This window comes from Xenopus tropicalis, unplaced genomic scaffold, assembly GCF_000004195.4.
Source record: "Xenopus tropicalis strain Nigerian unplaced genomic scaffold, UCB_Xtro_10.0 Sca30, whole genome shotgun sequence".
In the NCBI taxonomy this organism is placed as follows: Eukaryota; Metazoa; Chordata; class Amphibia; order Anura; family Pipidae; genus Xenopus; species Xenopus tropicalis.
Genome location: NW_022279376.1, coordinates 15810 through 26908, shown reverse-complemented (window position 1 = coordinate 26908; position 11099 = coordinate 15810). Strand labels below are relative to the sequence as shown.

The following is an 11099-nucleotide window of genomic DNA, read 5'->3' as shown; positions in this document are numbered from 1 at the left end:
GAGGCCTAAACTAAACCTAAATGTGGGGGGAGCAGATCGTTAGACTTGGAGGGAAAGCAATCTATATTTAATGTGGGGAGCAGTCTATTATGGGCCAGTGAAGTCCAGGGGTGCAGAAGCTAATTGGGGGCAGGGAGGGGTGCAGACTATATTGGGGGCAGGGAGGGGTGCAGACTAATTGGGGCAGGGGAGGGGTGTCAGAACCTATATTGTGGGGCAGCGGAGGGGTGCAGGATCTATATTGCGCGGGCAGGAGGCAGGTGCAGACATATATTGGGGGCGGGAGAGGGCTGATCCAGACTATATTGGGGCAGGGCACGGGTGCAGGACTTATATTGGGGGGCAGGGAGGGGAGCAGACTATATTGGGGAGGCGCAGGAAGCAGACTCATACTTGGCGGGGGCTGGAGGGGTGCAACTCTATATTGGAGGGGCAGGAAGTGGTGGAGCCATTGGGGCTGGCGCAGGGTGCAGACTATATTGCGGGCACGGCGAGCGAGTCTTACTAGACTTAATGGGCAAGGAAGGTTATAGACTAATATTGGGGGGCTGGGACGGGTGCAGACCTATTTAATTCTGGGCAGGGCAGGTTGCAATATAATGGGGGGCAGGGAGGGGCTGCAAGACTCATATTGGGGCAGGGATGGGAGCACGATTATTATTGGGGGCAGGGAGGGTTATAGACCTATATTAGGGGGCAGGGAGGTTATAACTATATGGGGGGGCAGGAGGAGGTGCTAGACATATTGGGCCGCAGGGAGGGTTTGCAGTACTAATTGGGGCGGAGGGTTGCAGACTATATTGCGGGGCAGGCGAGGTGCAGACCTAGTAATTGGGTGCAGGAAGGGTTGCAGACTATATGCGGGGGGCAGGAGGGTTTGCAGACTATAATATGGGGCAGGAGGGAGCAGACATAATAGTGGGGCGGAGCGGAGGGTGCCAGACTAATTGGGGGTGCAGAGGGGAGCAGGACTATAGTGGACGCGGCAGGAGGTTATAACTATACTTGGGGCAGGGAGGGTGCGGACTATAATTGGGGGCCAAGAGGAGGGCCCCAACTATATTGGCGGGGCAGGAGGGCGCCCGACATATATTGGGGGGGCGGGAGGGCGAGCAGACTATATTGGGGGCAGGAGGGGAGCAGGACTATATGGGCAGGAAGGGAGCAGACTCATAATTGGCGGGCCTAGGAGGGAGCAACTATATGTGGGGGAGGGAGGGGAGCAGACTAATTGGGGCAGGGAAGTTGCAGACTATATTGGGCGGCATGGAGGGGCCCAGACTATATTGGGGGGCAGGGAGGGGAGCAGACTATATTGGGGGCAGGGCGGGAAGCAGACTATATTTGGGGGAAGGCTGAGGCGGAGCAGACTATATTGGGGGCACGGGAGGGGCGCAGGACTATATTGGGGCAGGAGGGAGCCAGACTAATATGGGGGGCAGGAGGGGAGCAGACTTATTGCATAGGGAGGGAGCAGCACCTATCATTGGGGGGAAGGGAGGGAGCAGACTATATTGGGGGAAGGAGGGGAGCAGATTCTATATTGGGGCAGCCGAAGTTGCACGATCTATATGGGGCAGGGAGGGGCCCACGGACTATATTGGGGGGCAGGGAGGGGAGCAGACTATATTGGGGGGCAGGGAAGGTTGCAGACTATATTGGGGGGCAGGGAGGGGCCCAGACTATATTGGGGGGCAGGGAGGGGAGCAGACTACGTATATGGTATTGGGGGGCAGGGAGGGGCCAGACTATAGTTGGGGCAGGGAGGGGAAGCACACTATATTGGGGGGCACTGGAAGGTTGCCAAGACACTATATTGGGGGGCAGGGAGGGGCCCAGACTATATTGGGGGGCAGGGAGGGGAGCAGACTATATTGGGGGGCAGGGAGGGGCCCAGACTATATTGGGGGGCAGGGAGGGGCGCAGGATGAGGACCCTCAGTGTTGCTACATCGTTATTCCTACATTTCTCTCCCTGCCAGGCCGGGGGCTAATTGTTCCCACATGTCTGTCAGTACGGTGTCCTGGGCCGGCCAAACCCAATCTCTGCAGGAGAATAATATACTGGGAATGAATGTATACAAGGTTCCAGCGCCGAAAGGAATTTCATCACAATGTCCCCCCCCCGCCTCCCAATAAATACTCTGGGCCAACTCCCTGCAGCCTGCCAGCCCCTCTCCATGTATATATAATAACAAGTCCTGGCAGACTTGGGGGGCGTTAATGCACAATTGGGGGGGGAGAGCCCCCCCCTAAGGTTTATTTTGACTAATGTAATAGCCATTACTAATCGCTCAAGATATAACTAAATGGATCTAAATGAATTTACCTACGGCTGCTTACCTTGCCACAAACACCCATTACCACCCCAAGAACCCCGAGCAAGCCCCCACAGTTCCTGCACCCCCGCTAACTCTGCGGCCTAATCTGCTGTTCCACCTATTAATTACGCAGAGAGCGCCTATTTATTCAGGAATCTGTAGTGTATACAGAGAGAATACGCCCACATCCACAAAGGGGGATTGTTACCTAGCGGCCGGCGTAGGCCCCCCCACCACTGTATTTATAAGGCAGAAGGAAATGAGACCATACATAGCAACATTTGGGGCAGATTTGCCTCACACGGCAATAAATACACTAAATGCCCCCCTGCATAGGGACGGGGGACCCCCCCAGAGCTGAGGGGGGGACAGGGGGTGCCTTTATGGGTGTAAAACAGGGATAGCAACCTGCCCTTAGGGGCTGCTGGGAGATGTAGTTTAAACAACAGCGGAGGGGTGTCCATGTCTCTCTCACGGGACCCCTGCTCCAATATAAAAGCTGGAATTGGGGCTTCGGGGGGGCGGGGGGCTAGCAACTCTTCTATGTTCCCGATTTGGTGAGACCGAGGCGCTGCGGCTGAACTAATCCCTAAATGCGCCAAAGCCACGGCCTCCATTTTCTGCGAGGCTAAGAAAGTCAAGCCCCTTAATTAGAGCGCTACCCCCCCCCCCATCTCTAATTAACATGCCAAGGCACCGCCCCCACACCCCCCCCCGACTATCCAGAATTATACCCTTGTCATGAACTACAACAGAGCACACAGCCTCATTACGCGTAAGGGAGCGAAGAACTGGGGGGGGGAGATTCACACGCGGGGGGCCGTGTGCGAGCGAGCGAGGGGGCTTGGGGTGTGTCAAGCCGTATGGGGGGATTTCAACAAAAACAGTAAAGGCCTAAAAGGAAACGTTGCCCCCTTGACCTCACTAATATCTCTAATCAGCTTCCACCAACTTCCTCCCATTGACATTATATTTCTTGGTAGAGGCCTGGACTAACGGGGCCACACAAGCCTCTCCCCCCTGATAAACCAATCTGCTGCGATCTCTATGGAAACTCTGGATCGTTGGACTCCCCTTTCTCCCCCAAATAGAAAGAGACCGAGGAGAGAGAGGGAGTGTTCTGTGTGACAGTATGTGATAGTCTCCTTTTCTCGCAGGTCTTTGTTTATTGCCCAGAGAGGCGATGGTGGTTTCAGCATATGTGGTCAACAGGAAGCTTTGAGCCGGGGGCCGCGCCGGGGCTGCGCGGGCGCGGGCCTGCAATCCATCACGAGAGGCCGGGACGCAGTCAAGGGCCTCAAACTTCAATGTGGCAAAGAAACATCTTCATTTTTCACTTCTTCAGACCTCATTTCAGCTCCACAAAGCGAAGAAATGAGACGGAACTTTATAGTATTCACCCTCGCTGAAACATCCAGAGATGGCCCGAGCCAGGGCAGGTTAGATACGTGACAGCCAGCAGAAGAGAAACCCTAAGCTTGGGTAGACGATTCGACTGGGGTACAAACTAGGGATACACATAGGACACAGTAAAATTAATAAAGGGCACAGAAACACCTATACCTTAAAAATCAAGTAGGTAAAAAAGGTTATACACACTGCCGGGCAACAAACACAGACAAATGTGCACCGATTCCGATAATGGTTAAACAAAATATAACAGAACCAGAGGAGTGACAGCCAAACACAGAAGTGGCCAACATTGTCGGATCACAGAGAATCGGAGTCATTGTACCCATACATTATTTACACAGGATAGAACAAGAGAACATTCCATTGGCCCCCGCTAAGCGATGGTGGCGAGGAGATATCTGTAGGCGTTTCCTCAGCTTATCCACCCCCCAGCAGATATGGCCTCCCAGGATATTTAAAGGATACGTTTGAGGAGGAATCTCTGTCAGGAGTTCCTCAGCTTATTCCCACCCCAGGTAGAGGCTTCTGCATAGGATCGGTGAGGAGGAAGATATGTAAAGGCATCCCAAGAGAATTAATATCACACACACACCAGGATGCGGCCTCGGGCTAGGATGGTGAGGAGGAGAATGTCTGTAGCGGTTCGCAGACTTTTCCACACCAGTAGGGCCTCCAGGATAAGATGGTGAGGAGAATTACATAACTTAGGGTTCCTCACTTGATTCCCGACCCCAGGTAGTGGCTCTGGCTAAGGATGGTGAGAGAATATCAGATTATTTTTAGTCCTCAGCTTAGTTCCCCAATACACGGGGGGTAGGCTACATGAGACTAGGAATGAGTGAGGAGAGAATAAATCATAGTGGAATATCCTACGGCTTGTTCCCACACCGGTAGGGCCTCTGGGCTAAAGGAAATGGTGGAGGAGAGAATATCTGTAGCGTTTCCTCAGCTTTCCCACCCCGGTTATGGCCTCTGGCTAAGGATGTGAGAGGAATCTCTGTAGGTTCCTCAGCTTGTTCCCACCCAGGTAGGCCCTGGGCTTAAGGATGGTGAGAGGAAGATGTCTGTAGGGTTCTTCAGCTTTTCCCACCCAGGGTAGGGTTCTCTGGGCTAAGGATGGTGAGGTAGGAGATCTCTGTTAGGCTTCCCTCAGCTTGTTCCCACCCCAGATAGGGCCTCCAGGAAAGGATGGGCAGGAGAATCTCTGTAGGGTTCCTCAGCTTGTTCCCACCCCAGGGTAGGGCCTCTGGGCTAAGGATGGTGAGGAGGAGATATCTGTAGGGTTCCTCAGCTTGTTCCCACCCCGGGGTAGGGCCTCTGGGCTAAGGATGGTGAGGAGGAGATATCTGTAGGGTTCCTCAGCTTGTTCCCACCCCGGGGTAGGGCCTCTGGGCTAAGAATGGTGAGGAGGAGATATCTGTAGGGTTCCTCAGACTTGTTTCCCACCCGGGGTTGCCTCTGGGCTAAGGATGGTGAGGAGGAGATCTCTGTAGGGTTCCTCAGCTTGTCTCGCCAACCCGGGTAGGGCCTCTGGCAAGGAAATGGTCGAGGACGGAGATATCTCTGGATTCCAATCAAGCTTATGTTCCTCACCTCCAGCCGTAGCGCCTCTCCAGGTTCATAGCGCCGAGATGCCTCTAGAGGATACCGCCCCGAGATATACGCAATGATAGGGTTCCCCCGCTTTTCCCACCCAGTCCGCTCCGTAGGAGGTAAGAACATATCTCGATTGGCTTAAGATGCGTGAGAGGAACACGAGGATATCCTGTAGGGTTTGTCTTAGCTCGTGGACCACACCCCGACAGAGCTTAACTCTGAACTTGAAGAGGCCAAAGAGACCACACCTCCTGCGTACCCCTATCATTCCTACACTCGACCATCCTGAGGAGGAGATAGCATCTAGACTGCCCTAGTAAGCCCGTTCTCACGGCTTGTTCGGCAAACACCAACCCGGCAGTTTACTGTACACACTCGGTGTTCGCGCTTTGCCCATACTCACCTACGATTGGCGCACTGTCCAGCCAAGCTCTGCCGTCGCTGTTGTTGAATCCATTAAGGTTTCTAGCAGAGGAAGAAGCAGAAAACCAATGTTAGTAACTGGGACCTATGGGGCAATTCAGGCCCATTTTCCAGGTAATAAGGGCCCGGCATCGCTCACTGCCCAGTCGGGGCAGCCATAGTGGGAAATCACCCTCCCACCATTCAACTTCCTAAAAAGTCTGAATGTCCAGACTGACGAGAGGCACTGCGGCCCCTCACTCCCATACCCACATCCATGTCCTCCCTATCCTCCAACCTGGAAGGGAATATGTGGAAGAGCAACCATTATGGGCCAGTAGCCAAAACAGTTGCCCAACTGCCCAAAGCTTTGCTTCAGGCCAGTGCCGGACCCCATGTTCAACATAAGGAGATAACGCGGGTAAGTGAATGGGGAGCGGATCCTCAAACATGGGGAGGGGCAATTAGGCACAGACTGGGAGTTACTGCCCCATCCGGCATCAGTGGGAAAGGGAATTGTGGGTAGCAGGGAATCCTGCCATTTCTACTCTGCACTACAACTCCCAGCATCCCACAGGCGGAGAGAGCTGTTGGCAGACAGAGTGCAAGCCTTGTGGGCTACTGAGCCAGTGGATTAGCGAGATCTCTCCCCCGGGGCAGTTAAACAGACACATTACTGCCCCTCCATCGTCACCTCGCTGTCAGCCAATTAGAACCCTCCCTGTCCGTATCCCAGCCAATGACCCTGCGCCAGTAACCCCTCGTTCCCCAGGCCAGGCATGTATGTAGGGTGCGCGGGGGAGGCCGCAGATAGGCAATTTAATAGCTGCCTTGGAGTAGCTTACCAGCTCAGGGAGGAATCTGGACCCAAACCAGAGTGGAGCCAGAGCCGACGCCAATTGCGGCCGCCCAGCTCAGCGGGCGGAAACACCAGAGCCGCCATAATGGAGACGATGCCCCCCCCCTTCCAGCCAGCGTCCCAACAGCTAGTAGCGGCCAATTAGGAAGCCAAGGTTAAATACGTCGCTAGGTTGTCCCTTTGCCGGCTAAACATCTAAACCCTTATCTGTAACAATCGGCCCCCTTTACTGGAGCCTCCTCTATGATCCTCTCAGGTCCCTGTAGCTGGTTTCACCAATGAGGCGTTGGGCGTGTCCTAACGTGTCCCTGCCAGAAGCCACATAAGGTAGCGGGGAGAGCCATCACTAGCCCTGCACACTCACACAAGCACAGACAGGCCTTCATTCCCTATCAGCGTCAGCCTAGCTGCCCCTGATTGCGATTTCCTGTCCTACAAAAGTAAGAGCAGCAGAAGTGCAAGAGGCGCGCGGGCTAGTGGGGTTTGTGGGAATTTATCAATAAATCCTTCTATACGGAGAGGAATATAATTCGCCTGGCCGTGATGTGTCTCCTTTAACCCCAAACTCCCAGGCTTGGGGGGACTAACTGTACCCCAGCCAATCACAGCTCTACCCGTACCCCAGCCAATCACAGCTCTACCCGTACCCCAGCCAATCACAGCTCTACCCGTACCCCAGCCAATCACAGCTCTACCCGTACCCCAGCCAATCACAGCCGGGATCTGCGTTCATGGCGCTGTTGCCAGGTTGGGTTGGCACGTTACTGGTACCTCGCGCCGGTGCAGTGGGTTTGGGCACGATTACTGGGTCGCGCCGGGCAGTTGCGGTTGGGCCAGTTAGGGCTCGGCACGGTGCAAGTTGGGCATTGGCAGTTACTGGGTCGGCCGGTGCAGTGCGGTGCCCGGCAGGCTTACTGGGTTCGGCGGTGCAGTGCGGTTGGCGCAGCTTACTGGTCTGGCCTCCGGATTGCTGCAGATGGCGGTTGGGGGCCAGTTACTGCGGGTCGGCCGGATCTGCTAGTGGGTTGGACCAGGCATTTACATGCGGTCGGCCGGTGCAGTGGGTTGGGCAGTTACTGGGTCGGCCGCCGTGCCAGTGGGTTGGCAGTACTGGTTCGGCCGGTGCAGTGGTTGGGCATGCGTACTACGGGTCGGCCGCGATGCAGTGGGTTGGCGCCTCGTTACTGAGTCGCGCCGCCGTTGCAGTGCGCTGTTGGGCCAGCGATTACTGGGTCGGTCCTGTTGCAGCTGGGATTGCGGCAGTATACTGGGTCGGCCGGGCCCAGGGGGATTGGGCAGTACTGGTTCGCGCCGTGCTAGTGGGTTGCCGGCAGTTACTGCGTCGCGGCCGGTTCTTGCCCAGTGGGTAGGGCAGTAACTGGGTCGGCCCGCTGCAGTGGCTTGTTGTGCAGTTACTGGAATCGGTCCCGGTGCAGTGGCGTTAGATTGGCCAGTTACTGCCGGTCGGCCGGTATGCAGTGGGTTTGCCGGCACGTTACTGCGGTCGGCCGCGTGCATGGGTTTGGCAGTGTACTGGTCGGGCCGGTGCAGATGGCGTTGGCAGTATGGGTCGGACGGTGCCAAGCTAGGGTTTGGGCAGCGTTACTGGCGATCGCGCCCGTGCAGTGCGGTTGGCAGTTACTGGCTCGGCCGCGTGCAGTTGGCGTTGGGCAGTTACTGGAGTCGAGCCGGTTGCCAGTTTGCGGATTGGGCAGTTACTGGGGCGGCCGGTCCTGCCAGTGGGTTGGGCAGTTACTGGGTCGGCCGGTGCAGTGGGTTGGGCAGTTACTGCGGTTCGGCCTGGTGCAGTAAATGGGTTCGGCCAGGCTTACGTGGCGCGCCGCGATTGCAGTGGGCTGGGCAGAGTACTGGGCTCGGCCGCTGCAGTGACTGTTGGGCCAGTTACTTAGGGTTCGCGCGGCTATGCAGTTGGTTTCTTCGCGAGCAGCCGTTATCTGGTCGGCCGGTGCCAGTGGGTTGCAGGCAGGTTATCTGCGGTCGCGCCCGGAGCCAGCGGGCGTTGGGCACCGTTACTTGGCGATTCGGACGCGTGCCAGTGGGTTGGAGCAGTTACTGGAATCGGCCGGTGCAGCTGGGAGTGCAAGTAATATGGTGCCACAGCTGCTGTTCTGGCCCAAACCCACAGAACCACAGGAAGGGAATAATCAGGGCTCGGGGGCGGAGCCACGCTCGGGTGTAATATGACCAGAACTTGTATCTCCCCTTCAGCCCCACGACCCACAATGCACTCGGAACCGAGAGGAAATCATTTAATGAGAAATGTGTCTCGCATCCGACTCCTCGGCTCCCCGCGCTCCCCCCCCCAGTCCGACATCTGCTTCCCCCACTGGGCAGAACCTTTGCTTTGTCTGGACTTTATCCAGAGGTCCGAATGTCTGACAGGCTCTTCCGGGCAGCGCAGTCAAAGAACCCCCTTCCCCTGCTCCGATTTAACTACAGAACCGACCCTCCGTCCCACGCGGAACCGACCCACCGTCCCACGCGGAACCGACCCACCGTCCCCCGCGGAACCGCACCCACCTGTCCCGCCGCGGAAACCGAGCCTCCGCTCGCCCCGACGGAACCGACCTACTGTCCCACGCGGCGAACGCTTCCCTCCGTCCCACACGGAACCGTCCCTCCGTCCCACACGGAACCGTCCCTCCGTCCCACACTCCGTCCCACACGGAACCGACCCTCCGTCCCATACGAACGCTACCCTCCGTCCCACAGAACGCCCTCCGTCCCACCCGGAACCGACCCTCCGTTCCCACACGCAACCGACCCCTCCGTCCCACACGAACCGCCCCCATCGGAACCGACATTCCGCTCCCACACGGAATCGAACCCCCCGCTCCAAACGGAACCGTCCCTCCGTCCCACACGCAACCGTTCCCCTCGTCCACACACTGGAACCGTCCCCACAGAACGCACTCCCTCGTCCCACACTCCGTCCCTCACGGGAACCTGTCCCCCCGCCATCCGTCCCACACGCGAACCGTACCCACACAGAACGCTCCCTCCATCCCACACTCCGTCCACACCAGCGCAACCGGACCCTCCCCGTCCCACACATGCAACCGACCCACCGTCCCGCAGGAACCGACCACCGTCCCCCGCTTGGACCGACCTCCGTCCCCCGCGGAACCGCACCCTCGTCCACGCGGAACCGCTCCCTCCGTCCCACGCCAGGAACCGTTCCCTCCGATCCCACTGCGCGAACCGTCCCTCCTGTCCCACACTCCGTCCCACACGTGAAACCGACCTCACGCCTCCCACACGGAACCGACCCTCCGTCCCAACGGGAACCCGACCTCCGTACCACCCGGAACCGACCCTCCGTCCCACACGGAACCGACCCTCCGTCCCACACGGAACCGTCCCCCCGTCCCACACGGAACCGACCATCCGTCCCACACGGAACCGACCCTCCGTACCCAAACGGAACCGTCCCTCGTCCACACTGCGAACCGCTCCCTCCACGGAACCGTTTCCTCCGCTCCCACACGGGAACCCGCTCCCACACAGAACCGTCCCTCCGCTCCCACACTCTCGTCCCTCACGGAACCGCTACCCCTCGTCCCACACGGCAACCGGTTCCCCACACAGAACCGTCCCTCCATCCCACACTCCGTCCCACACGGAACCGACCCTCCGTCCCACACGGAACCGACCCTCCGTTCCACCCTCCGTCCCACACGGAACCGTCTCTTTGCCCCACACGGAACCGTCCCACACAGAACCGTCTATTCCTCCCACACAGAACCGTCCCGCCATCCCTCACAGACAGTAGGAGAACCGTTACAGAATCCATGGTGAGAAACCCAAGGCCCGAGTGTTCTGAGTCTCAGTGTGATTGGCTCGGGACTATAGATTGCAAGCTCTGCTGGTCAGGGAGTTTAGGGCTCTGTGTGTGGATAACAGTGCCGGAACCATAGTGTATTGGGCACATCAGTACCATAAAGTTTCTGGGGATACAGACGGGTCGGGGGGTACAATTGTTCAGAGCTGAGCGAGCACGGAGGCGGGGGCGGGGTCCATCTTATGCTCTAATAACTGGCGATCCATTATCCTTTCATAATAGGAAGCGACCCCTGTGTAACCCGACCCAACCCGCACACACGGAGGGGAAGCACTAATGCGGCGCGGTTATTGGCGCTCTCGATTCTGTTACGTTAGTCCCCCCCCACTTTTCCTATAAATTCTCCCACATGTCCCTGATCCCCCCCCTTCTCCTTCCCAGAGGGAGGGGCCTGAGCAACGGGAGCGCCTGGGGCACCGGGTCCAACACTACTATTATTATGGTACCGGGATATTAACGGGGTGAAACAACATGGGCCCCCCAATGATCATACAGAGCCCCCGGGCCCCCACCAGCAGGGAAGGCTCAGATATAAAGGGGAACTAAAGGGAATTGGCTGCGGCGCTGCTCCTGGGCTCCGAGTGTGCGGCTACTGTGCGGCTACTGTACGGCTACTGTGCGGCCCCAGGGCTGGAGAGATGTCTCTA

At 57.4% G+C, this 11099-nt stretch overlaps 1 protein-coding gene across 1 annotated transcript; it reads left to right on the top strand.

Moving 5' to 3' along the window:
• Positions 1–8982: 8982 nt before the first annotated feature.
• On the top strand, positions 8983–10383 carry LOC116408209 (extensin-like). Its single transcript, XM_031894909.1, has one exon. It carries the CDS (start codon positions 8983–8985, stop codon positions 10381–10383), a length of 1401 nt encoding a protein of 466 aa, XP_031750769.1.
• The last annotated feature ends 716 nt before the right edge of the window (positions 10384–11099 follow it).

What these genes read in the sequence shown, in the direction of transcription:
- LOC116408209 (XM_031894909.1), top strand. Translation starts at nt 8,983, where the DNA reads ATGTCTGACAGGCTCTTCCGGGCAGCGCAGTCAAAGAACCCCCTTCCC.